We start from the raw sequence: 27,861 nt of genomic DNA, 5'->3' as shown, positions 1-27,861 counted from the left end.
AAGCAGCAGCAGTGCAGGCAGGTGGGGCTGACTGGGCTCCTTCCCTCTCCTTCTGTGGGTTCTGATACCAGCAGAACCCATCTGGCCCTGTTTCCATGTGCCAGCATTTCCTGTGCACCGTGTGCTGCCACTGCAGGTGATGCACGATGTCCTTCCCCGTGCCCCATCCCCAGCCATCTGCCCTGTGCTCCTTGGCTGCAGTGAAAATTCACGTTAGTGGTCATCAGAGGCAGCAGCTCTTCCCAGTTAGCCCGTGGTTGTGTCATTGGACACTCCAGATCTGTTCAGGCTCCAAGCAAAGCTCTGGTGTCACCATAGAGGCACAAATGGCTGAGCTCTGCCATGGCATGGGGTTTAAATAGGGTTGGTCTTTTTTCTTATCCAGGTGCTTTGTGAAGGCTTTCAAAGGGAATTTCTCTGGATGTGTGGTGGGAATAGAGCCTCTAATTGGTCCTGCAGGAGCCAGGCTGGGTTTTCAGACAGAGAGGTGTCCCGTGGGTCAAGCCAGGTCCATGCAGGGCTCAGGGCTGGGCAGCATTGCTGACACAGTGCTGATACAGCAGATCTGCTCATTCCCTGCCCATCACTGGGTTTTCTGAGCCAGGAAATCCCCACAGTCTGCATGAAAACCTGTCTCACTTAATCCACCCGGAGCACAGAGCCGGGCCAGTGTTGCGTGCCTGTTAACTTCAGAAAAGCTTCACCATCAAAGACACAGATTTCTTTAACAGAGATTGAGAGTTGGACCATCACAAAATGGTGCTTGTGCTTTTTAGGTAGGCTTTTTTCTCCCCATTTATCAGGTCTGTCTGTTGTTGAGGATCTGGAGTAACTGGGAACAGAGGGCTGTCCCAGCTTTCCCCATGCATTGCCACAGCTGCAGCTTTCATGGACCAGCAGCTCTTTCTCCTGGGACATGAGGAAAGAATTTGCTCTTTTCTCTTCCTTGTGCCTCCAGGTGCTGTTTCAAAAGTAAATCCTGCACTTCTCTTGGGTGGGCCAGGAGGCTCCAGAGAAGTGGCAAAGCTTGAATTTTTTACTAAAACCCTAAAGAAAACTCCCATGCCTTAACAGGGGGATGGGGACTGGGGAAGGAGAGCAAAACACATGATTCAAGGCGCCTCCTTCACACCCATCTCTCTGGCACCTCGCCCTTCACCTCTGCAGAATGCACAAAAGAGGGGCTCTGGTGCTTGAAGTCACATTTCTTCACCTGCTTTTTCTTTGTGGTAGCATCACAGAAACCCAGGATGAACTGGGTTGGAAAAGACCTTTGAGATCACCAAGTCCAACCTATGATGTGTCAACTAAACCATGGCACTGAGTGCCACATCCAGGCCTTTTTTAAACACATCCAGGGTCACATCCAGGGTTGTGACTCCACCACCTCCCTGGGCAGACCATTCCAGTGCCCCATCACACCACAGAAGGGCTGTGGCTGAGCACCCCTGGTGCTGCTCTGAGCCTGGGTGTCTCCTCTCTCTGAGAAAGCCTCACCCAGGAGTGTTCTCCCCCTTGCTCTGGTGCTTATTCCAACAAAGATGTCTCCTCCATGTGCCAGCAATTCCTGGATTGTGCCTCTGGCTCCACCACTGGCCAGGGGGAGCCTCTGCTGACAGGTAAAGATGGAATTGAATGGAAGGGAATTGAAAGTCAGAGGGCTCTGTAATAATTTCAGAGTGCCTCAGGCACCACATGGAAGCCCTGGCATTATAAATAAGGGTAATGTGCTGGAGCCTGAATTGCAATCAGAGCAGCTGCAGGAGCACGCAGTGCGCCAAGCTTCTCTGGGGTTTGTGGAGTCAGACTGAGATCTGTGGGCAGCACAGGCAAATCAATATCTGTGTTCAGGGATCCTAAAGGCTGGGATTAGAAAGGCCAGAGGGATGTGGGGATGGCACAGAAAGCTCGAGAGCTAAGACAAAGAGAGATGAGTTGGAGCAGCCCAACCCTGTTTGTCTGTAGTGTTTGCAGGGGCTGACTCTGTCCTCCCTGCTCACCCTGGCTCATCTCCTGGATGATGCAGTCTGCAAGATCTCCCTTCAAACCAAGGAGGTTTTTTTGTTTTTTGGGTTCCTGTTGAGCTTGGGATCTGCCCTGACTGTCAGTCACGTTGCTTTCACTGTCACGACCCCTTTGGTGGCAGCTCAGTTCCTCCCACATCTCTGTGGTTTGGGGGTGACTGGTCCCAGGAGCATGCCTGAACCTGGCTGCTTGTTCTTGTCCTTCCAGCAGAGCCTGGAGACAGCCAAACCTCCCTGACTGCAAACCCCATTCGGCCTCTCCAAGGTCAGGTGTGTGGTGTGCTGGCAGTGAGGTGCAGAGTGCTCCAGCCTGCACTTGGTCCCCATGGACCACCCCAAGAGCAGCCTGCCTCCAGCTCTCCTCCATCCAGCATCATGCCTTGGATTTGGCATGCTGGGATCACGGCTGGACTCTGATCTCAGAGATTTTCTATCTCAAACCATTCCCTGATTCTGTGTCCATGCAGACCCCCACCGTGCCAGAGCCACCCCCAAAATTCCCTGCAGGTGCAACACTCACAGACAGGGGCTTTGAAAGGAGGTGATCAGAGAGAGGTTGTCATCTCTCTTTTTTTTTTTTTTTTTTTTCCCCTTTCTTAAATTTCTGAGCTTCTCTATTACTTTTTATGATCTGCAGCTGTGTTTGTGTGCTGCCCCAGGGAACTCTGTGAGGGGAGAGCAGCGGAGAAGGTGTGTAAGGGAAGGGAAGGAAAAAAAACCTGAGCTAATGATTCGGATAAAAAACTCCACCACGTTGCCACCAAAAGACTCAAACTCTTAGAACTCTTAGGGCCTGTTTGACTGCAGAATAGCCCCCCTGGGAGCAGGGGGGAAGCCCCATTTCTAGAGTAATTTTGGAACGAGTCTGCACTGAGTGTGATAATCTATTCCGCAGGGAGCAATCCTGCGCTGGCAAGGGCACTGGGGAGAGCTCTCTGTTTATGACTTTCTGCATAAATTTGCTTTATTAGCATAAGAGGTAGCTAGCACCGAAGAATCTCTAAACTAACACTTTATCAGAGGTTGGTGCCCCTGGAGAACGTTAACTCAGGAGAGCCCCTGGAGTAACAGCAGATGGAAAGGGCTGGCAGGGTGAGGGGTGTGGAAGAAGGGGGCACAAGTTGGAATTGTGTCTCTCTAAAAGGAAACGCAGTCACTAAGCAGATCTCCAGCTTTTCCTCTGCCAGGATAGGATGCTGGGTTGTGCAGGTGGGATGAGGAAGCCTGGCTGCAGGGTGCAGCTCCTGCTGGGAGGGAGCAGGTGGGGAGGAAGAAGGCCAGAGGAGCACTGGAAATTGCTCACTGGCTCCTCACCATCTCCCCAAGCACTTGGTAGTGACAGGAAAGGTGCCCAGCAGGTCTGAGCAGGGTTGGGGAGCTGGGAGGAAGCACCAGGAGGGTTTGGTTATCCGGGGGTGGGAAACCTTGTGGGGATTAACTGCTCTGAGCAAAAGGGCTTATTTTAATAATGGCCTTCAAGAACGAAATAAAAATACAATAATCATGGTAGATTAGCAAGAACAAGCCAATTAAATGCAACACAGGCTTTGTAAAACACCATGACAGATAAGGCAGGGCTGCAGCCTCCCCAGAAGAGGTGAATTTTGGGGCATTTCATGAGGTTGAGGAGGGGGCTGGGGAGAGCTGGTCAATGTTTCAAGCCTGGCAGGCTGCCCTGGAGAAGGCAGAGGTGAAAAACTGTCCCTGACTTCAGTGAAACCAAGGGAAGAGAAGGGAGGAGATGGGTAGGGTGGCCAGGAGCCTGAAGGCATGGAGCAACAATCCTGCAACTTTAATATTGGCTGTTTCATTCTGTATTCATCACGTCAGCATGATCTGCTTTTATGGGAATTGTCTTGGTTCCCAACCAAATGCATTCAGGCCCCTTTGCTTTTAAGTTTGATTGTAATACAAGTTGAAGATTTCAATGAAATGTTTATATGAAAGGGTTGTAGCAACAGCAAAGGGAAGAAGGGGATTGGAGAGTTGGTTGGGAGGGATCTTGCTGTGGTCACTGCTGTCCCCTGCCTTGTCCCCTGCCTGCTGATGGGCACGAGCCCAGGGCAGAGGCTGAGCCCTGGGAAGAGTTTTGTTTGGCTTGCTTGTTTGATTTCCAAGGCAAATGCTGAAGACTGTAGAAGCTGTGTAAGGCACAGAGCTTGAGGAAGAGCAGAACAGGCAGAAATGCTCTGTGTGCCTTTTTCTTACTTTCAGACCATCCTCGGGTGGCAGCAGAGGCTGGTGGGGCTGCCCGTGGGCTCGGCTGAGCTGGGGGGTGGGAGATGGTGGCACTGGTGAAGGCTGGGGGAGGCTGGGAGGGGAGAGATCTGCTGGTGTTGGGGAGAAGAGATTCCTCAGATCCTCTGCCCTCGGATGGAGGTGGTGCTGCTGTCTTTGAGCAGGGGAAGGGGAGAAGTCTGCCTGCGAGCTGTGGGGAAGGAGGATCCTCCTTGTTTCTTCCTTGTCCCCTCTCTGCTGAGCACAGGGAGCTCAGGTAGGCATGGCAGATGTTTGATCTGTTTGCCTGTTTTACTTGGTGTTTTACCCACAAAGGGCTGTTTGAACCCCATCTGATAGCTGCCCATCCACTAGATACTGAGATTTTTAACAGCTGTAGACCACAAGTGCCTTTCCATTGCTGCACATTTAAAACCTTAACTGTATCTCATTCAGTTTTGGTGCAGGAATGCCCTTAATTTGTTCCAAAAGCATTTGAAAGCTCTGATAACAGGCAATCTTGCTGCAGACTATTACATTCTGTCTGATGGATGGCCTTTCAGTGCTGTAACTACAGACAGTGGAGTGACAATGTGTGTCCAGTGAAACACAGGCACTGGAATATTAGTGTCAGGTATATGAGGCCAAGAAACTTCCCTGTGTTTGGGGATTGAGGGATTTCTGCAGCTACAGGGCTTGAAAAAGCCTTTTTTAGAATTATTTTTATTGTGAGTGGCAAACTGATTGAAGGCTCATGGTGTCCTGGGGTAGTTATCAGGTGCCCTGAAATGAAAGCTCAAGCACACAAGTGTTTATGAGTGTGTGGGAATGGATACCCAGCCTTGGCAAGTCCGTGTTTGTCACAAATTTCCTGGCTGCTGGGTTTGCTTAAAATTGTGAAATGAATGTTAAATTGAAGTTTCTACTTTTGGAAGAGACCTTTTGAAAATGAAACAGGCTTATCTTCAGTCTAGGCTAAAATCCAAAAAATTGCCTATATTTCAGAACTCCTGGGAAATGTTCTCTGTGATCCTTTTAAACATCCCATGCAAAAATGTGTGTGTAAGGGAAAAAAATGAAGAAAGGTTGACCCTGGAGGTTTTTTCCTTGCTTCCCTAATTTGATGTAGCCTTTGGAACTGCAGCAGTGGGGTCCTGGTGGCATCCACGTGGTCTGTGCTGTGGGCTGGGTGATATAACCTCCCTCCTGAGCTCTTCAGGAAAGGTCTGCTGCAGGATATGTGTGTGATGAGTGTGTAATACTGCAAATCATCCCCTCCTGTGGGTGACTGTCCCTCTGGATAGAATTAAGATGATGGCTTTGCATAACAAAGTCTTTCTCTTGATGCTTTCCTGCTCTTCCATGGCCTGTTTGCCTCTGTGGATGGTCTTGGATTTTTGCTGCAAAGCTGAGTGAGTGCTTTTGCTCCTAAAAGTAGCATTTGTTTTGATTTTAATTAGACAAGGAGATGCTTTTCAGTACAGACCTTTGAAGTATTGCTGGGAAGACGACTTCAATTAGGCAGCCTTGCTATTTCTCTCATTTTATTCTTATTTTTACTGCTATAAGAAACCTCCTGCTTGAGCCTTGTTTGGAGGGGAGAGACATAGGATTCCTTCCATGAGGTTCCAGCTCTCGAAGGAGCTGCAGGGCTGCTGTGATTTACAATTTCCAGAGTACAAACAACACCCTCTTGCTGCTGGTTTGCTGTCAGAGGAGAGAAGGGTCCTTAGCAGGATGTCAGGGCAGTGACAGGGATGTGACAGGGAGCTCCTGCATCCCTTTCCAAGCACAGGTGTGAGCTCTGGATGGATCCAGGTGTGGTCAGGAGCTGTTTGGCTCTGTTGAGTGCTCAGGTGTGCACAGGGGTTGGGGATAAGGAAGGTGCAGTGCTGGGGGGCAGAGGCAGTGAGCAAACCCCTCTGGTGAGACTAAGGTGACATGGTGGTGGCTCTGGAGTGTCACCAGCGAGGTGCTGAATCAGGGATCTGGCAGTAATGGGGTGGATTTGGCCCTGCCCTCAGCCCTGCAGGACCTGTGGTGTGGTGGGGTCTTCTCCACGAGAGCTTGGTTGGCTCTCTTTTGATCCACTTTGGGAAGTCAGGAGCTTGCTGCTGGAAAATATGATTTCAGGGGTGAGAAGAACTGTTCCTGAAGGATTGAGAGTTTTTTTTGTTGGGCTGGGACATGGGTTTGTAGAAGTGCAAGTGCCTAAGTGGCTGCTCACCTCCCAAGTGTCTTGTTGAAGCATTATGTCCTGCAAAGTGTAGGTGGCTCCTCAGGACAGCCTCAGCCGGGCTTGTTCCTTCCTTCCCCTCCACTGGCAGCTGGAAGCGGATGTGCTTTTGGCCAGCTGGGCTCAGGGTAATAAAATGCAAAATGCCACCAGCATTCCCTGGCTGCTTTGCCCCCAGAGGAAGCGCTCTCCTTCCCACTGACCCTCTGCAGCCAAGGTGGAGGAGGAGGAGAACCTTGTCTCTGTTCCCACTGTGGTCCCAGGAGTACCTGAGCCTGTGATCCTGACTGCTCAGGGGCAGGCACACCTGCAGACAGCGGGTCAGGGTCTGTCAGAGCTGGTCTCTTCCCAAATAGGAGGGAATTAAATTTGGGTCTTCCTCAAAGCTGCTAAAATTGTGGGCCCAGTGACTAAGCTCTGTCTTGCTTCCCATTGCTTATACTGGAAATGGAAAAACAAACACAAAAAAGATGTGGTGGAAGGAGAAATATTTTGGCTCATTTTGTGCTAGTATTTTTGGGTTTTTTTTTGGTTTTGATTCAGCTGCCCAAGTGCCAAACCCGTTCTCTGCAGAGATCGTGTGCAACGTGCTGGGCAGCTGTGGAGCTGTCAGTGCTCCTGACCCACGCAGGGGCTGCAGCTGAGGCTGGGAGCTGCTGCCTCCACAGGGTCTGCAGGTCTGGGGGTGCCCTTTGGGTTCTCCAAACCCCAGCTCAGTGCAGTGCCCTAGGTCAGGGAGAGCTGGTGGTGTGTGCTGTAATCCTGGCTGCCAGGGTGCCCGTGCAGTGAATCAGGAGTGGAAAACCAGCAGAAGGTGACTGATAGGTGCAGCTCCAATGTCAATAGATATTTGTCAAGCCTGGAGGCTTTCCCTTGCTGCTGGAGCTCACATTCTGTGCTGAGAGTGTCCCTGTTAAATACAGTGCTGCCTCACAGCTGGAAGGGAGGTTTCCATTGTAAATGCCAGCAATGTGTGTACTGGTGTCTGCAGCCTGCCCTGTCTGGCACGTGTGGCCTCCCTGAGCCATGGAACTCCCTTGGGCTTGGCTGCAGCTCCCCTGGGAGCTTCTTCCAGCCTGTTTCCTGGAAAAGCCACAGGAGGTTTAGGGTATCCTGTGTGATTTAACTGTTCTTGCCTTCCTATTCTAGAAATCCCCAGGCAGTCTGTAGCCCCTTGATTTTTATTAAGGAAGAAAAACGTTTCTGTTCATATATAAGAGAAGTAGCAGGTAAAGGCTAAAATTAAATAGAGTCAGTTCTGGGGCTAAGACTCAAAAGTCCCAATTTCTTTGAACATTTAGAATAACATCTTTGGGCATCATGGGGAAAACTGACCCTGAGCTGTGCGTTGTGTCTCTGCAGAGATGTCGGGGACCGTGTCGGACATTTCGCTGGTGCACTGGAAGCAGCAGTGGCTGGAGAATGGCACCCTGTACTTCCACGTGTCCATGAGCAGCGCTGAGCAGCTCTCCAGGGCCACCCCACCCAGCCTCCAGGAGCCCTCGGAGATCGTGGAGGAGCAGATGCACATTCTTCATATCTCAGTCATGGTGAGTCCCAGCTCTGGTGGCATCCGAGGGGATGGAGGGACCCCCTTGGAGGAGGGGATGGGGAGCAGGGTGGTGAGTCTGGTTTGTAGATGTTTGTGTCCCTTCTTGCCTGGGTCTCCAGAATGGGAGAGATGTGTTTGAATGGGCCAGGAAAAAGAAAAATAGAGCACTTGGTCTTCTGAGAATGTTAAAGCAAAAGAGTGTGGGGAAGAAGCTGTTGGGAGGGTAAGAATGATCCTTGTAGTTCCTCCTGTCTGTAAGTGTCAGTGGAATATTTCTGCTTGATCTTTGTGTTTGGGCATTGTACAAAAGGAAGATTTTGGGCTTGGCCATTTAATTCTGAAGCTGAAGTTGATCTTTGAAGTGAGTAAGGGCTGCAGCATTTCTTGCAAAGGACAAGCCTGACCTAAAAGTAAAAAGATGATCCAGTGCTTTGAATGTCTCCATCTGGGGTGTTTGTGACCTTTTAATAATGCACTGTTTATGTGCTGTGTTGCCTTTTAAAGTTTCAGTATCATATGAGGTGGTTGCCTACGTGTTTGGATCTGGTCCATGGTTCCTCGGTGCTTTAGAGCTCCATCTGTAAAATGGGATTCAGTGTATTGTCCCTTCAGTGCCATTGGGATAAGATACAGAAGAAAAGAAGTTAGGTTGATATATCCAGGGTGCATGCATGACGTTCATTTGCCAAAGAAAGTCTTTTAAGGGCTGAGGATCCCACCAGGATGACCCTCTGCAGAAGGTGAACCTGCTCATCTCTAGAATCTGGGTCATCTCCACAGCTCTGTCCTTAGCTTTGGAAGGAGGAACACAGACAATGGCTGCACAAATCCTTTATTTTTAATTTTCTTTTCTTATTTGAACAAGCAGCTATTTGGCTTTTACAACTTAAATCTGGTTTTTTTTGTGTCTTATCAGTGGGGCTTTATATCTGGCACTGAATGCATGTGAGAAAGGAGAGAGGTTCTGCATTAAGGTTGTTGGGCAAGATAAGATGCTGGATGACAGAAGGGAAAGGATTTGGGGGCTGCATCTTACTGTGTTAGATAGGGAATGTTTTTATGTCCTGATGAAATTGTCAATGGGATGGGGCATTGGAGAGGGGAAAAGGGTTAGAACTGCGTACTTGGAAAATGAACCTGAAAATATAAGTGAGAGTCAACAAAGAAAGAAAAATAGCACAGCATGTGTGGGTGTCTAAAGCTCCATTCCTGGCAGGAGGTTTGAGTATGGGATTGTTTGGCTGAGCCCTGGAGAATTGTCCTGTGTCTGTGGGGTGACACTTTCTCTGCAGCCTGCTCATTCCTGCTTGAAATGCAGATTTTCTGTAGTAGGGAGAGATTCAGCCCTGGTCCTCAGCCCTTGCTGAAGGTGAACTCTAAAATACAGGAGATAATTGTAATGACACGATGCTTGGAAAGTTCCTTTGAGAAGCTCCTGGCCAGAGCCTTCTTTTGCTGCACCTCGGAATGGGGGAGCAGTGGTGCTGAGGATGGAGCTGACAGCATTGCTGGCCAGGTCACAGGAATGTCACAGGAATGGGTTTGGCCTCTAATCCCACTTTAGCCAGGAAAGATGTGCTTTGCCAGTGGTGTGGGAGCACCCATGGCTTTTCTGTGCGTTCATTCCTGCCCTGTACCTCTCTCCCCTTCTGCAAAAGCAACAGGACAGGAGAGGAGGTGTTCCTGCCACACACATTCAGCTGTAATTCCACTGTCTTTATAAATCCTGACATTCCCTGCAGCAGGAGCTGAGGTCCTGGACATGGATCTGGGTTTGGGCTGCACATGTGTCCCTGGGGAGGCAGGAGCCCTGCAGATCCCTCTCCTGGGTCAGGATTGCAGCACAGGCTTGAAACTTTGCCCATATTTTTCAGAAGGTTCATTAAATTTTTGAGTGAACCCAAGCCAAGTTTTGAGTTACTAGCAAAGATGATTCTGTTTTGTTGGTTTGTTGATTTTTTTTTTCCCCTTCCTTGAGGCCTCATGGAGTTCTGTAGGGGAAATAAAGTGGGCACAGCTATTTGTTTCTTGGGTGTAATATTTCACCCAGGTCCCCAGGCTGCTTTCCCACTCCTTTATTTCCTTTCTTGACCCCAGCTGGAGCGCATCCCAGAGGGCCCCTCACAGGGTCTGTGGTGCTGGGAATGACCCCAAGAGTGTCAAAGTCCTTGTTTCCCAGCCCGTGCAGCCAAAGAAAGAGTCTGAATGCATAGGGTCGGCTTCTCAAGGTTGCTTATTTTTCCTTATCTATAACATTCTTTCTCTGACCTGCTGAGGTCTGTCTAGCAACGAGGCCATGGCACTCTGCATACCACCTCAGGTGGTGTTTATATTTTGTATCAGAAATTACGTGTACTATGTTTACAATAATGTGACAATATCTATCATTTATGTTGGACCATGTGTCTGTACCTTAAACCAATAGAAAAGTGTCACCATCACACCAAAACATGGAGGTCAATAAGAAAGAGAAGAAGGCCAGGACATGCCCAAATCCCTCCATCTTGACCCTCTGAACTACATTCTAAAAAGCCCAAAAATTCTACTTTTTCACCCTGTGTTAATTCAAATATCACATTACTCAAACCCTTGTGGCTTATAATTCTTCATGCAGAGTTGGCAGTTTTTTCCACGGGCTAAAATGGAAGCCACAGGTGTTTTTGACTTCTTGCCAGGGTCTCTGAGCCCCCTGCCAGGGTCTGGAGCCAGCCAGGGCAGCCAGAGGGATGTGCTGGGCTCCCACAGGCCCCCATCACCTGAGCCCTCCTACCCCAGTGGGGTTCCCTGGCTGTGTTGTGCTCAGCACAGGGGAGCCCTGGGTCCCCCTCCTGTCCCCACACCCTCTCTATGTCCACATCCCTTTTGCCTGGGGATACAGCCTGTGTCCTCCTTCCCAGCTTCCCAAATTCTTTTCCTTCCTCTTCCTACCACAAAGCCAGTGTCTCCTCTGTGCTTTCTAGGAACTAAACCATATCACTGCTAGGGACAGAATTCCAGACCAGCCCAGTGCTGCCTTGGCATTCAGGCTTTGTGTGCCCTGTCCATCATCAGCCCAGCATCCCTCCCCAGGGGACAGCAGGGGCCATGGCAAAGTGCTTCCTTCACCTCCTTTAAGTGGCTCTAACGCTTCTTCTTACCTCTGTCCTCATGCTCCAGGTGATTTGTAGCAGCTGGGGAAGGTTTTCCTGGAGGATCTGGTTAATCCCTCTCTTAGGGAGCACTTGGCACAGTTATTGGGCAGTGAGACATCTCCAAGCCAGGAGCTGGTTGGATTTTTGAAGGTGTTGATGGCCTGCCTCTAAACCCAAGACCCCCTCTGTGCTGCCTGGGGGCTCCAGGGAGGTGCAAATCCTGGGTTTATTCCTCCTTCCAGTGGTTCTGGCTGTCAGTCCATGGCTTTCTGGTCTGGGATTGGTTTGCTTCCAGTGCAGCAGGAAAGTGTCCATGGCCCGTTGTCCCTGTGGCCACCATCCCTGCAAAGCACTGACTGCCTGTGCCCCTCTTCACACCTTCCTTGCTGAGCTCAAGGGCATCTTTGACAGCAAGATAATACTTAATTTTTATTTTTTTTCCTTTCCTAACTGTTTTTTCTTAATCTCTCCCCAATGAGACATAACATTAATTACTGCAGTTAAAGGGAATTCAGTCTCCATTACTCTCTGCCACCCATTTCCTCTTGGCTTGAGCGTCTGAAATTTGTCTCCCAAATGAAAAGAAGGAATAAAGGGAAAGGAAAAGCAAATATGCAAATGCAAGATTTTATTTATTTACCGTTTTTTAAGCACAGTGTCAAGTAGAAAGGAATCAATATTTTTGTCATTATGCCTGTTGTGTTTTTTCACCATAATCTCAGCTGTCATTCGGGTTTAATTGTGTTGTTTCCTGTTGTGTGGAAGTAAATCTTATCTGTTTTGGATTAAAATTCAATGAAGGTCACAGCAGCTCGAAAACTTACCAGGCTGCAGCAATTAATGTTCATTTGGCTTTGATAAATTGGAATGTTCCCCACAATGGGACTAGAGTGGATTTCAGAAGCAATAATTCTTCCATTAACTCAATGATTCCCTGCGTGATGGAGCATCTTGTCACTGCTCTGTTTGTCATCTGTCACTTCAAGGATCTGGGCATATGCCTGATATGATTTATCATGATTATTGGGGCTGCTTGTGTCAAAACATTTTAAACCACTAATTATTCCAGCCTTGTAAATTGCTGAATTTAACAAAACATATGAGAGATTTATTTTTTTGTTGTTCCCCACGCCTCATGTCCCAGTTTAATTATTGTTTTGTGTGGTGCTAAATCCAGCCCTGGGCCGTGTCTGGAGGCTTTGGCCAAAGTGGGGTTGTTTGTCAGGCTCTGAGGGGTGGAAGGGTGGGTCTGGGTGGGACAGACAGGTTTTACATCTGCACTGACCCTTTGATCAGGCATCAGCAGGGCCACTGCACCCTGTCAGTGCTGGGATGCAGGTTTGGGAAGAGGATGCAAAGCCCCATCCTGTGCTGCTGGTGGTTTGATGGGATTTCCTCTCTGTGGGAACCCAGCACATCCCTCTGGCTGCCCTGTCTGGCTCCAGACCCTGGCAGGGGGTTCAGAGACCTTGGCATGAAGTCAAAAACACCTGTGGCTTCCATTTTAGCCCGTGGAAAAAAATGTCAACTTTGTATGAGGAATTACAAAGCCACAAGGGTTTGAGTAGTGTGGTAGTTAAATTAACACAGACGAAAAAGTAGAATTTTGGGGCTTTTTATAATGGGGTTCAAGGGGTCAAGATGGAGGGATTTGGGTGTTTCCTGACCTTCTCCTTCTCCTTGCCCTCCATGTCTTGCTGTGATGGTGACACTTTTCTGTTGGTTTAAGGTACAGGCACACTGTCCAACATAAATTATATTGGCATATTATTGTAAACATAGCACACATAGTTTTTAGTATAAAATGTAATCATTGCCCAGAGGGAAGACAGAATGCCATGGCTGACCTGCTGGACAGAACTCAGCAGGTCAGAGAAAGAATGTTATAGATAAGGGAAAATAAACCACCTTGAGAAGCTGACCCTGTGCATTTGAGACTCCTTCTTTGGCCGTGCAGGCTGGGAAATGAGGACTTTCACTCTCGGGGTCACCTGGACACCCAGACCCTGAGACCTCTCTTGTGAGTGATGCCAGTAAAAGTCTTGCTGTGGGATACCAGAGCCAGGACCATCCCTGCATGCTGGGAGGTTTAGAATCCTGCTCTGTGCTGCCTCTGCTCCAGCAGAAATAAGCTGGCTTTTTGGAGAGTGGTCGTGAGGAAAAGTCTTGCTTCATCTCATGCCATCACCATGCAAGGGACCATTAAAGTGTCTGGAGTAAAAGGTGACCAGACCTCATCAGGCTGCTTTTTTAAAAAAAATTACTATTTTTTATTTTTAATACCCACTTTCTGCTGGCTTCTCCAGAGCTGCAGAACATTGCTCAGGCCTTCCTCTGGCTCCTTGCAGCTTCTCTTGCTGATGGCAGCACTGGAGCTCCTGTCAGCCAGCTCAGTGGGAGAAAAAAACCCTGGTGTGACATGAGTAATGAGGTAGTGAAGAAGGCACAACATCTGTGTCATCATTTCTGCACCAGGAGGTCAACCAGATTCATCAAACATGCACTTCCAGCTTGTGATGTGTTTAGAAATTAATTAAGATAGGGAGAGAATTGCTGCTGCAGCAGATTTTCTTATCTGAAAGGTATTAAAAGGCTAAATTGATCTCCAATGAGCTGTTTTTATTCAAAAACAAAACCTAAAAGAAAAGCTGTAAAACCCCTGGGTTCAGCACGTCCCTGTGTGAGAATCATGCCCACCCTGATGTGGAGGTGGACTAAGCATCCCCAAATCCCTGGGGTGGGGATGGATGCTGCAGGCTCCCTGCTGATGGCAAACCAAGCAACCCTCAGACCTTCACCAATCCTCCCCATGCTGCTGTAGGTGGCCTGTTACTCTGGTTCTGTAAAAGTTTTAAAGTTCTTTTTAGAAGTTTTCTATGCCTTTTGATGTTTACAAATTTCTACTGGAGTTTTTCACACACTGTTCATGTAAATAATTATTGTTTTGCATTCTTCTTTGTGGGAGGAGTGAATTGATGGACTGTTTGACCAGTGTGGTTGGAGAGGTGGCAATTTCATCCTCCAATCCACTGTCACTTTGGAATTCTATCTATTGTGAGGTCAGGAATAAAATTTGCTCCTTTTGTTCTTTTGCATCTTAGAGTGAGTGCGTGAGATATTTCATGTCGTAGTGTGACAGTGGCCCTCGGTTCTTTCCTGGGCTTCTTCAGGGTGGCCAGAGGGACTGGTGGGTCTGTGCTGGCTCAGAGGGGCTCAGTGCTGTCAGGCTCTGTGGCTCAGGTCACTGGAGCTCAGCCCAGCTGGGAGCTGAAGCCACCAGTCATGCAGGAGCACTGGAACTGCTGCACAGAGGAGTTGTTGCAGGTCCATGCTGGAAGGAAGTCCCACTCCTCTCACCCTGACACTGTGGTGGCATCTTCTCTTTCCCAGGATGGGACATGCTTTGGCTTCAAGTTCCATTTCCATTTTAATGTGCCATTAACCAACTTCTTGCTGTCTGGGAGAAGGAACCTCTTTCATCCACCTTCCCCCTCCTCTCCACTCTCCTTTGCAGAGCCTGTATAAAACAGGGACTAAATGTAGTTAATTATGTGCTCTGATATTTAGGGAATTAATTTTGGGGGGATTTGTCTTCAAATTGTCACTTCTGTGACAATGGCACCTGTTATGCTAATAATTTCTCACCAGTCTCTCTGTTTTCCACCTTAGCTCCAGTGAATACATTAGACCCTTTATGGCTTTCTCTCCATCAGACTTTTTCCACCCCACTGTGTTAAAATATGTAACTGGAGTATTTGATTTGCATCTCTGATAAAGGAAAGCTGAATAAATACTCTCAGTTCATCTGAACTGAGCAGCAAACTTAACTTTCTCATCTCATCATCCCCAGAGCAATTGAAGTTGGTACTGGGGGGAAAGGCAGCCATGGGAAGGGGTTTGGCTTTTGCAGATGGCATCGAAGGCGTGGGAGGGATTTGCAGCCTGAGGAGATTTCCCCAGCCCCGACGTGTGGAGAATCAAGCACGGAAGGGAAAAAGTAAAAAAGTAAAAACTCCCGTTGGAAAAGTGGCCAGTGTGAGCTGGGAAGGAGGATGCTGAAGTTGTGAAGAGGTGAAGGAAAAAAACGCCAGAGGGAAGATTTTGGGAGTGGGGTGAGGAGCACCAGAGCAGCGTGGCACAGGGTGGGACAGCTCTGTGCCTGCCTTCGCCCCCAGGCTGGGTCCCTCTGCTGCCAGCAGCACTGACAGAGTATTTTTATCAGTTTGCTGATCTCAGAGGCTTGTCTTGAACTTGTTCCCTTCCTTCCTCCTCCTCATTCTTCCCCTTCCCACCATCTGTCTGGGAAAAATACTCACATCCACAGCACTGCAGGGTGTAGCTGGTGCCTGACCTTTTGGTGGTGTTTTTTTTTTTCCGCCAGTGTGGGACAAGCAGATGGAAATCCAGGCTTCAGTGGGGTGGCTCTGCCTCAGCTCCTGGTTTCCATCCCTCTCCTCCACAGGTTGCTTCTCACCGAGCTGCTGGGCTCCTGGAGAGAGCAATTCCACGTGGGAGCCGTGTGCTAATCCTGTGTGTAAAGTGCTGGGAGTACTGGATTGGTACCTTTGAAACATTGATGTAAACACAGAAATACTTTTCAGCTCCCAGCCTGGATCTAATTGCTTTAAACTGCCAGGCTCCAAAGTACATATGGCATTAAAATTGTCAGGAAATGTTATTCCAGGAAAATTCCTGTGGATGCTGCCTTCTCCAGTGATGGGTGTGGGTGGCCCCTGGCTCTGAGGTTGTACCTCACAATGCAGAGTGTTTTCCTGGGAATGCTGGCAGGGTGTAGGGTGTTGTGTCCTCACTGGTGAGGCTGTGCTGTGGGACACCTGATTCTATTCAGTCCCAGCAGGAATATTGTAATTCCCATATTTCTGTTGATACAATATGGGCTCCGACCCAGGGCGAGGAGCCTCACCCAGCTCTCACATCCATGTGGGCTTGAAAGCTGGGCTGGTCTTCAGACAAGCAGCCAAAATGCTTTTTATTTTTTTTTTTTTTTTCTTTCAAACCTTGTGTTGTCTGCAGTTCTCTCTCCTCTCAGTTGTTACTCGTGTTTGAATGTGAGCTGGAAATGTTTGCATCCCTTCAGGAGTTGTTGGTGTCAGGCGCTGGCTCGTGTGAAGGTGAACTGTGCCCAAGCTCATGCAGAACAGCTTCAGGGTGGCTGTGAAAGATGTTCCATTACAACACCACAAAAGGCTGAATTCTCATTTGATTGGTGAATTCTGAAGATGGGAGTAAAGTGTTAATGACAGGATGAAATGCAATATCATATTTGTCCCCGGAAATATATTTGTTCTCAGTTTGGGCTTTCCTTTTTTTCCCCACTTAAAAATAAATTGGACTTGGTTTCACAAGACACTGTGATGCCGTGAAAAGGCAGAGCGCTTTTTGTTCAGGGAAGTGTCAGAATTAAATGTTTCTACTCTTCAACACTTTCTCTATCCTCCCAAAAACCACTTACACTTTAGTTTCAGCTGATGTGAAACTGTCTGAGCAGATAAACCCTTCCTGGAAAAAAAAAACCTTTCCAGGCTCTGTGTGGAGTAACTGTGCCTGGAGCAGGGGAGATGTGGTGCTGTGGGTCTGATCATCACCCTCTGAGTGCCTGCAGCCTCTGCAGTGCCTGGCCCCGGGGCAGGGATGCTCAGGCTCCCACCAGCAGGAATCACATCTGTGGGAATCCAGGGCTTCCCTCTGGCTGCCCTGGGACCCTGGCAGGGGTCAGGAACCCCCCTGGACAGAGCCCCCAGAGACACTGTCTGTGATCTCTGGCCATGGAAAAGAGTTTTCAATCTTACAGGATGAATTATCAGCTCTGAGTGTTTGATATAAGTGATAATTAAGTGTGGCATGGGTGCAAAAGTAAAATTTTAGGATTCTAGATGAGGGGTCCAAAGGGGACAAGATGGAGGAAATTGGGTGTGTCTTGTCCTTTTTCTCCTTCTTCATGCCCTCCATGTCTCACTGTGGTGTTGGCATTTTTCTGTTGGTTCAGGCTGGGGACACACTGTCCAACGTAGGTGACAGATATTGGCACGTTCTTGTAAATCCAGCCCAGGGAGTTTCTGGTATTTAATGTTTGTAACATCCCACTGAGGGCAGAGCCCCACACGCTGCCCTGCAGGACAGAGCTGGGCAGGGCAGCAGAACATGTGAGAGATAAACAGAATAAACAACCTGGAAACCAGCACAGACCAATTATGGCTTCTGCTTTGGCAGTGGGGCTGACAGACAGAGACTTTCTAAAATCTCAGAATCATCAATACCTCAGATTCCAATGTCTCCATGATTTTCTCTGGCCATCGTTAGGCTGCTCATAGAGCAGAGCACTTTCTCTGTGTGTCTGGGTCTTGCTGCTTTGGAATTTGGGCAGAATTCCCACTGACATAATTGAGAGCAACATCAGGCCAAGTCTGGTTATTTTTACCTGTCGCTGCTCCCACTCCACCTCCCCCATCCCCAGGGTGAGGGGGAACGAGCTCTGTTTCAGCTTTGAAAAGGTCTCTGCCAGCTCCAAGCAGGAGCCTTGTCATGAAGTCTCACGGTGTGCAGCAAAGGAAAAAGGGAGAGAGGAAAAAAATGGAATTGTGCTTATTGGTAAAAGCCAATTCTATAAAACTGCAGGGAAAGAACTGTTTCTGAAGGGAGCTGGTTGACTGGCTGGGCTTGCCTCAGGTGGGTCCTTCTGGGGCTGGGTTTATGCAGTGGCTGGAGAGGGAGTGAGCAGGAACATCAACCCCAGCCCTGCTGGGATGCACTTGGACTTTAAGTATTGGATATTTTTTTAATTGTGTTTCCCTTCATCCAACAGGAAAACTGGTGGCTTTCCTTTCTAGCTGCCTATTTTTTAGCTCCTCAGGGGAGAGGAGACCACTCTTTATTCAGATGGCAGGGGAGGAACCCTGCCAGGTGGATGGCAGCAAAACCACTGATGCTTTAGCAGTGTCAGGCTAAATTCCATTTCTCTTCCCAGAGCTGGAGCTGAGCAGCAGCTCCTCAGCAGCCATTCCTCGGGCAATTTTGAGCTTTCCTGCTGCCCTGGCTGTGGATTTCCTCACTGCACCAAACTTGGGCTCAGGGTGAAACCAGCCTGGTGGGAGCAGCAGTTGTTGGGGGAACAAACAACAGCCCCAGTGTTGAATCTTGCTGCTTATTTGGCAACTGTGGAGCATCATTCTGCAGAGGCTGGGGTGGGTTGGGTAATGCAGGAGTAAAGGGACAGGCAGGGAACAGTGCTGGGAGTGGGAAGTTGCAGTGGGGAATGTCTGCCTGGAGGGTGCTGGGGTGTGCCCCAAAAGGAGTCTCTCACCACGATTAAGCTGCAGGTTTCACTTGGCATTTCCAAGAGTTCCATCATCATTCAGGGCAGCACTGAGGCTGCCAGCCTTCCTCTGCCTCAGAAATGAATGATCAAAATGAATGACTCTCCCAGCTCGTCCCAGTGGTGGGATGCAGCTTGGCCAGGCAGGTGAAGACTGAGCTGGGTACCAAGGATCTGATCCCACCCTGCATCCTCGGGGTGTCTGGGACCTCGGGATGGCTCAGGGCAGCTGCTTCTCCCACTGCTCTTCCTCGTGATGGGGATTTGGGGTGTGTGGCGCTTGCACACTGTCCCCCACACCCTCCCAGGGGGGTTCAGACACATCTTTGTCCCCTTGGACATTGGTCCTTTATCTCCTCACAGAGCTGGGATGTGCTGAGGGATGAATATTGGGGGTTTGGGAGGGTGGGGTGAGAGCTGGGATGTGCTGAGGGATGAATATTGGGGTTTGGGAGGGTGGGGTGAGGATGGCTTGGTGGCTGCCAGCCATCCCTGGTGCAGGGGTGGGTAGGGAAGGGGCTTGTTTACAAACTGCAAACAAAGCAGTGACTGCTTAGAGCCATGGAAACAAACAGGAATGAGCCAGCAGCTCCAGGAAGTGGCTGAAGCAGTGCTGAGGATTCCCTGGGACAAGCTGTGAGATGTCTCTGGGCTGTGTGTGGTGAGGGTTTGGTTATCAAGCAAGGCTGGTGCCTTAGGCTGAGGTTCTGGAAGGGAGGTGAAGATGGAGGTGGATGTGTTTGTGGATGTGGCTGTTCCCTCCCTGGCTGGGAATGGTGGAAAATGAAAGTTTTTCTGCCCACCTTGCATGAACTGCAGGGAGAGGCTGGTGCTGTCACTGCCTGCAGCTCCAAAACCCTGTGACACCACAGCCACCTTTTTATTTATTTATTTATTTATTTTTTCTTTGATCCTGTTTTGCACCAAACACCTCGAGAATCAGTTGTCTGTGCATGTTTGGACTGATCATGCTGGTTGGATTCACAGATTTTAGTTTCCCCTTTGAGGGCTACTTTGACCTTGCCTTGAGGCATCCCTTGTGGGGGCCACCCTTTCCTACAAAGCCACCTGGCACACTGGTGGCTTGTGCTGGGATGAATGCTGTGATTCTCCTTTTCTTCTATTTCTCAAGGGAAATTCAGGTTGGATATTAGGAAACAGTTTTTCACAGAGTGATGAAGTTCTGGAATGTCTGCCTGGGGAGGTGGTGGAGTCCCCATCCCTGGGTGTGTTTAACAAAGCCTGGATGTGGCTCTGGGTGCCAGGGTTGAGTTAAGGGGCTGGGGCTGGGTTGGATTCGATGATCTGGAAGGTCTCTTCCAGCCTGGTCATTCTGTGATTCTGGGTGTACTTGAACTGCCCCTGCCACAGAGCCCAGCTCCTGCTCTGGCTGTCTGGGGGCCGAGGGGAGGAGGAGGAGTCCGAGGTGTTCCAGTGGCTGCTGCTGAGCCCTGGGGGCTGGGGAACAGCCTCACAAACCAGAGAAGGGACGTGACCAGGTTCTCCTGCCCGCTCTGCCCTGTGTGCTGGGAAGGCAGGGATGAGCAGGGCTGTTTGGTGGCTTGTGTTTCTGCTGTCCCCTCCTGACAGGGACAGGGGCTCAGGTGAGCATCTCAGCAGCCTCAGTGTGCTCTGCAGGGAGGGTTTAGTGACACAGAGAGATTTTTCAACCAAGCTGCTCCTGCCTCAGGATCCTGACTGCTTTGGATTTGGCTGCCTCCTATCCCTGTATTCCCCACCCTGACCTGGGACTGGTGGGGTGCAGGTGGGCAGGCTGTGCTCCCAGGGTGTTACATTGCTCTCGGGCTGTGCTTTTCCCCATTTCCAGAGACCCCTGTGACTGGGATCAGATAAGCCTGGTCCCCTCCTTTGTGCCCTGACGGGGTTGGGGGAGAGCCAGAGAAGCCCTCCCTGCCCAGAGCCCAGATAAACCCCTAACATTTCCTGTTCACCCTTTTTCCCCCTCTCTTTCCCCCCTCACCTCATGGAATAAAGAAGCTGGACAACCACATCGGGGTGAGGGCCTCTTTTGAATCTTTGCCCATCTCCTGATGTTCTTCCTCTCCAGGCCTCGTATATGTGGGCTAGCTTAGTAATTTGGGGCTGAGAGAGGTAGGAGCATCACCAGGGTGCCTGGAGCATCCCAGGTGCTGCAGGGACAGCTGAGCTGGTGCCCAGCTGCTGATGTGATGCAGAACGATGGGTCAATGACAGTCATGTGCTGTGCATTCCTGCCAAAACGATCACATTTCACCTGACCATGCTTTTGCTGATATTTGTGTTTCTGCTAGCATCCAGTCTCCCTCCTTTCCATGCTGGAGTGTTCTCCCACCACCTGTCCTGCTGCAGTGGCTGGGGGGGCTGGACACACCTCCTCAGGAGAATCCCCCCTTGCTCAGCTGTCACCCTGACAGGGGGTCTGTGTGGGAGTTCTGCCATCAGGTTGTTCTGGGTTGTCCCCATGCTCTTCTGATCTTTCCTTCTCCTTTGAAAAAAAAAGGTTAATTAAATATTGGATTCATCGTATCGTTCCCTGAGATGCTGTGATTCTCCAGCAGCAGGTTTTTCACCCTTGGTGTTTTCTGGGTGCTGGTGAGCTCCTTCCTGCACAGCATCCTCAGCAGAGGAGCCACCTCCAGGGGGTCTGCATGTGCTGGGGAGGAGGGAGGCTCTGCCCACCCTGCCATTTCAGGCCATGAAATTTTGAGGCAAAATCCCTGTTTCACCCCCATGCACTCAATCCTGTTAGCACAAGTGTGCACCCAGCAGCATTGATCTCTCTGGGGTGAGAGCCAGGTGCTGCTTTTGGGGCTCCACACAGCCGTGTGGGGTGCAGGGAGGGTGTCCAAAGTGCTCCTTCCTGTCCTGCTTTCCCTGTGCAGGCTGGGGCAGGTGGGGAGAAGTCATGCTTTGTCCTGTCAGCGTTCAGGAACACACAAAATCATGGGATATGATTATCTGCAGGTGCTTTATTGAGAGCTCTGGGAATCAGGGGTACAGACCCAAATCTGACTGCGACACGGCTTTTGAGCTGAACGTATTTTATATTCTATCCTTATATAACGTACATATTAATTAATAAAGTTATATTGTTCTATTTTATACATTGACATGAGTTTCTCGTGATCTTTCTTAGGCCCCTGACCACAGTTTCTCATGATTATTCTTACGATTAAACAGTAATTATATTTAATTACTAAACAATCATCACATCTAACAATTATATCATTTATCATGTACTAGCTACACAGGTACAGTTCTAGCAAGGTACAAGATCTTCATGTACCTAGGGTATTTATTTTTTCCAGGGCCTACTAAGCTTAATTTTCTTTTTAACCCTAAATCCCCATGATTTAAAAACCCTTTTACTATCAGTCCTGGCCTGAACACAGCAATGACTTCAGGTTATATCTGCTCACCTCCTGCCACAGCTCCATCCCCACAGCCTGGGCATAGCAAAACAAGTGGTGTGGGGTTTTTTTCCTTTCATTTTAAAACTTTTCTTTCATCCACCCCATGCTCTTCCTCCTTGGCACGCAGATCAATGTGGGGGGAGGGAACCTTCAGCCGAGTTCTCCATCACATGTCCCTTGTTTTTTGTGTGTTATTTTTTCCCCACTGCTGCCCTTGCCAAGGGAAGGACATTGTAGAGCCGCTGAGGCTGGCAGGGGCTGTAGCACTGCCTGCCAATAGCCTCGGTGTCTGAAAAGGCTTAGGAAATGCAAGCTCTAAATTAGCTCCCAAATCATCCTCTCCCCCTTCTCCAGCTGGAGAGCCCCTCGGAGCCAGCCCTGGCTCCTTGTCTGCCCGGGGCTCCCCAGGAGCAGCCGGCTCTGCTGTGGGGCTGCAGGGGCTTGGCTGGAGAAACAGCACGATGGGGATAGCAAGAAGAGCCTCAGCATGGGTGGCTCGAGGCAAGCTGGAGCATTCCAGGGACAAATTCCTGGTGTCCCACCTCCCCACACTGCCACGCTGCCCCTGCCCAGCTCCCTCCCGGTGTAACCCTTGGGGAGTGTGCTGGGGCTCCTGGCTGTGGTGCTGGAGGGCAGGAGGGGAAGCACAGAGCTGATGGACATCTGCTGAAAGCTTCCCAGGGGAGGTGAGAGCCCCGTCCTGTGCTTGCCCCAAGGATGCTGCTGAGAGCAGCCAAGGTCAGGGCACTGTTGGCAGCACACACGGCGGGGACATCTGGGGCAGCAGAAGCTGGAGGAGGCGAGCGGGAGGCGTGCTGGCTGTGTGTCTGCTGGGGAAGGGGACAACCTGTGCCCTGGCCAGCTGTTCCCCTCCAACACCTCATTTCTGTCCTTGCCAGGGCAGTGGGAGGAGGCAGCAGCTGCCCTGAGGTGGGAGCAGGGGCAGCTCCGTGTCCCTGTGCCCTGCCTGGGTGTGACACCCGCAGGGCAGAGCTGCTCCCCGGGCCTTTGGAGAGAGCAGCTGAGCCTGGGGAGCAGCTCTGCTCTCAGTGCTGCTGTTTGGTACAGCTGTGTCTCAGAACTTAGTCTTCCTTCTGTTACCTCTCAAGAGAGAAGTGGGAAGGGCTCAGCTTTGCTGTGTATCCTGGCAAGTCAGGCTTCAGCTCCACAAATGCCCTGAGGGTCTGCATTATCCCCCCTGGCACTGCAGCCTTCACACTGAATGCAAATTGCTCTTTAAACATCTCTGTAGGTGGATTTTAGCACTCAGGTACTGAGGCAGAGCACAGGCATCACAACTGATCTGCTCTGCTAACCCCAAACCATCCCAGAAAGGGTTCTTGTGCCATGGGGCTCTTGGCATCCCACCTGGATCTGCCGTGGGTGAGGATGAGGATGTTTCCCTGGAGGGCTGAGCATCTCCAGGATGTGTGCCTGTGCTGCTGTGGCTCATGGAGGCCAGGCTGCTGCTGCCAGCATCTCTCCTCCTTCTCCTCCTTCCTTCTGCTCCTTCCCTCTCCCCCTTCTCCTCCTTCTCCTCCTCCTCCTTCTCCTTCCTTCTCCTTCCTTCTCCTTCCTTCTCCTCCTTCTCCTCCTTCCTTCTCCTTCTCCTCCTTCCTCCTCCTCCTTCCTCCTCCTCCTCCTTCCTCCTCCTGGGGGCCCTTGGGTGGGTGAGAGAGGGAGCACAGAGCTGTCTTGGGCACTGAAGTCTGTCCCTTCAACCTAACAGCAAGCACCTTGGGAAACAGCAGAGGAAAATTCCACTTCTACAGCAGTGCAACTTGAGTTTTGTATTATTATTTTTTTTTTTAAGGCTCTGTCAGGCTCCTGCTCTCTCCCCCTCCCCGTGCTGTGCAGCCAGCTCTGAAGCAGAAGTGATATTTTCTGCCAATGCAATGATTAGCCTTTCTGCTAATGACCCACGAACAGTGTCCAAAATAAATGAGCCCAACCTGCTCATCTTATTAACCAAATGATTGCATAGAAAGAGGAAATATCTGCAGAAACAGCTTAGGCAGCTGTAATTTGGAAGCATGGAGGAGTCACTGCTTGAAGTATGGAGAGGAGCCATATGTCTTCAAAAAGCTGGGAGAGCTCTTGTGTTATTGGGGTGCTTCTACTCATCCCCAGTTCCTCCTTTTGTGAAAGAATTGTGCAGGGCTGGAGCTGTGTCTGACCTCAAATCCTGTTGGTTCCTGGGCCTGGGAAGCTGGAGACAGGTAGATGTTTCTCCTCCTGTCTTCCTTGTGTGGTTTTTGGCGTTCCCCATCCTGTAGATGACAGGCAGCAGCAGTGGGATGTTGGTCAGGAGAGCAGCTGGTGTGGTAGCCAGTACTGAGCTGCTCTTCAGGAGCTGTTCTTGTGTCCTTCAGGCTCTTCCCAAAGCACTTGGCAAGACTGTGGAACATCCTTGTTTGACACAGGGAGGGATGAGGAGCAAAAAAGGGATAGGTGAAGGCAAGGGGGGATTTCTGCTGAGAAGGGAGGGGAAGGGGGTCTTGTGATCCCCCTCACAGATAGATGATGGTGATACTGAAGTGAAACAAGAGTTTGCTGTAGAGAGGATTTCAGGTGCTGTGTAAATGCACGAGAGAAAAGGGGCTGGGTGCAGAAGAGTAGAGCATGAGGATGGGGGAATATATGGAGAAGCTGGAGGGCTGAGTGTGAAACCCCTCCTGATTTTGGGAACAGCTCGACCTTCTCTGGGAAATGTACTTTCCAGCTTGAAAGGTGGGCTGTCTTCCCAGCTGCTGCGTGTCTCAGCAGGTCTCTTGCCTGCAAAAAGGCCTGTCCCTGAGTGAGGTGACAGCAATGTGGCTGTCCTGGAGAAGGGCTCTGGGAGCTGAGACAAGTCCTGGAAGGTTGACCCTGTAGCCTTGGCGCTGTATCACGTCAGAGGATGTGCACAAGCTCCTGTCTTGTATAATAGCAAAGAAAAACACACTTGATCCTCTGGTCCCCTGGAGACCTGGCTAATGATGCACCAGCCCTAAAACTGCTGAGGGGGGTGAGGCCATTGTCCTGCAGCACCCTGTGTGCAGGCCATGTGCATCCATGAAATAGAAATTCCATATAGCTGTATGTATATTAATTTTTTTTACCAAGCTGGGATCTGAAGGGTGCCATGCACAGAAATAAGACCCATGACTTCAATTTTCAGTGTAGCTGCTTCATTGCTCCTTTCTGTTTTATGCAGACAAATTCTGGACATTTTTCTTCCTTTCCTAATTAATGGAGGAATTGCAAATCCTGCATTTTTTTTTTTTTTTTCTCCTAAGAAGTTTTGGGTTTAAACGATTATCTGTGTTTGGAAAACATCCTGACAGTGCAAATATTGAAAACTGGAACGCTGGGTGGATGAGCCAATGACCCTGGCTTGCCTTGCACCTCTCAGTGTCTCAGGAATGCTGCCCTGGCTCCCTGGGGCTGCGAGATGACCAAGACAGGGGGTGGGTGTGGATGGAAGGTTCACCTGCACGCCCCAGGCTGCACGGGTGCATTTGGTAACTTTTCCTCCTTGTTCCCTTAAACAAGTTTTTCAGGTTCATGCTGCAGTGCTTTGGCTGGGGAAGGTGAGACTGCAGGGTTTTGTTGTGACTGCAGGGTTTTGTTTCTTTGGTTTTTGTTTTGCTCTTTTTCTGTTGTTTGGTTTTGGCTTGTTTGTTTTTTATAAGTGGGAATGTTGCTTCTTCAGTGCCCCAGCCCTTCCACAGCCCTGTCCTGTTGACGGCACTGCCATCCCTGAGTGTGGGAATCCAGGGCATCCCTCTGGCTGCCCTGGGACCCTGGCAGGGGTCAGGAACCCCCTGGACAGAGACCCCAGAGACACTGGCTGTGATCTCTGCCCATGGAAAAGAGTTTTCAATCTCACAGGATGAATTACCAGCTCTGAGTGTTTGATATCAGTAATAATTAAGAGTGGCACGGGGGCAAAAGTAAAATTTTAGGATTCTAGGTAAGGGATCCAAAGGGGATAAGATGAAGAAAATTGGGTGTGTCTTGTCCTTTTTCTCCTTCTTCATGCCCTCCATGTCTCACTGTGGTGTTGGCATTTTTCTGTTGGTTCAGGCTGGGGACACACTGTCCAACGTAGGTGACAGATATTGGCACATTCTTGTAAATCCAGCCCAGGGAGTTTCTGGTATTTAATGTTTGTAACATCCCACTGAGGGCAGAGCCCCACACGCTGCCCTGCAGGACAGAGCTGGGCAGGGCAGCAGAACATGTTAGAGATAAACAGAATAAACAACCTGGAAACCAGCACAGACCAATTATGGCTTCTGCTTTGGCAGCGGGGCTGAAAGACAGAGACTTTCTACAATCTCAGAATCATCAATACCTCAGATTCTGACACGAGGGGACACTCAGAGGAGCAGCACTTCTTGTCGAGGCTTTTGCAGGATGAAGATTTGCTTTTCCACGGGCTCTGCCAGAGGAAGGGATTCGGAGCGGTCATTGAATCCAGCTCCGTGCCCTCGGGCAGGATCAATCGCCCTCTGTCACTGGTGATGGATGTTTCCCTGCCCTGTTCGGCAAGAATTCCCGGTCCCTGCGGGCGATGTTTCAGCCTGACATGGATCAGAAGCCAGCAGCCCCACCGGTGCCCTGCCTCCAGCTTTGCCACAGCCGGGGCTTTCAGATCGCTTTTGCACCGTGTGGACAGATTAAATGAGCAGGAGGTTTGAAGTGATGGATGGAAACCCTCTTCCTGTAAATGTTTTGCTCCGAGGAGTTCGCTGCAGGTCTCTCTCCTGGCAGCATGCAGGGATGCAGGCTGGCATCGCCCCAGGGGTGCTGCCTTTGCAGAGGAGGGCTCTAAGCACTTCTGGTTTTCTTTGCAGACTGCCCCCTGACCCTGCTCTGTGATGCCAGCTCCATTCCTCTCTGTCCAGCAGCTCCTCCAGACAGGGACAGGGACGTTTGGTGCCTGAGGCAGAGATGTGGACTGCTGAGGCTCTGAGTTCTGGGATTTCATTCCCTGGAGCTCCTGTTTGTTCTGTGCAAGACACATTCAGCCTCTGGTTTTAAAACCCACACTCCTGTCCAGCTTGTGTGAAGGCACTTGGCCTTTGATCAGTAACCGTGCTGCTCTTCTGTGCTTCCCAGCACACTCTGCTGCATTTATCCTTGGATTTATGCATTTATTCAAATCCCACTGCCACGAAACACGGGTGGGGCTGCTTTTCCAAGGGCTTATCCAAGGATCACAGCCATGGACCAGAAAGGCTCAACCACCAAGTTTCCAGCACTCTTTCTGTAGCATGAAGTAGAGACTCCATTCTTCTTTTTGGCTTCCTTTGTTCTGTGGGAAATTACTCTTGAGTGATGCAAGCCTGAAAGAAGGTTAGATTCTGAGGACAGCAGCTGAGTCCCTGGCGAGTAAGAGGCTTTTTGTTTGGAGCAAGGGGAGGTTTGAAAGGTGGAGGAGCTTGTGCAGGACAGTGCTGCCTCTCAAGGATGCTTATCTGCTCCCTCCTCTCCTTGCTGCCCAGGTGAGCCTCTCTGGGAGCACACACGGCTGGATCTTCATCTCCCAATCGTTCTTTCCCCTCAGGCCAAGCTGTTTCTTTTGCAGGGCTCTTCTGAAGATTGGGAGCATTGAATAAACTGGGCTTAATTTAGAATAGATGTGAACTCAAGCCAGCCGCAGGATAGGCACCACAATTAGGAGATGGAGCTGGGTAGAAATTGTTTTCCTGCCTCCCACAAGCTAAAAACAAACTGCTGGGGGATGCCTGTGCATGGTGGGGGGAGTGAGCAAACTAAAACTCAGTACTCAACAAACAAGGAGTGGAGAGGAGCTTTGTGAGCCCAAAGGTGTGGGCAGAAGGACTTTATTAGTTCCATTTGAAACATTTTGTCTCCATTCCCGTTTAGCTGTGGAAACTAACTTCATTTTAGCTTTACATTTAAATTTTCAAAACAGGCCTGTCAAATTAGTAAAAGGAAATTTGA

General features: G+C 49.9%; 1 protein-coding gene across 3 annotated transcripts in view; it reads left to right on the top strand.

Moving 5' to 3' along the window:
* The window catches only part of ASTN2 (astrotactin 2), a 335,047-nt gene that overhangs the window by 49,003 nt on the left and 258,183 nt on the right, over positions 1-27,861 (top strand). For 2 of the 3 annotated variants that reach the window (XR_014958795.1, XM_021551387.3), the window contains exon 2: positions 7,840-8,027. Coding sequence is in view for 1 of the 3 variants with exons in the window: in XM_021551387.3 (XP_021407062.2) it covers positions 7,840-8,027 (188 nt within the window). In the remaining 2 variants the exon portion in view is untranslated. Of the gene's footprint in view, positions 1-7,839; positions 8,028-26,101; positions 27,399-27,861 lie in introns of those variants that run through there. The other variant, XM_085594033.1, reaches the window with a different exon arrangement.

The sequence above is a fragment of the Lonchura striata genome, chromosome 17 (genome assembly GCF_050655825.1).
Source record: "Lonchura striata isolate lonStrDom1 chromosome 17, ASM5065582v1, whole genome shotgun sequence".
NCBI classification, from domain to species: Eukaryota; Metazoa; Chordata; class Aves; order Passeriformes; family Estrildidae; genus Lonchura; species Lonchura striata.
The sequence above is the reverse complement of the archived record's forward strand: the minus strand, read 5'-3'. Positions and strand labels throughout refer to the sequence as shown.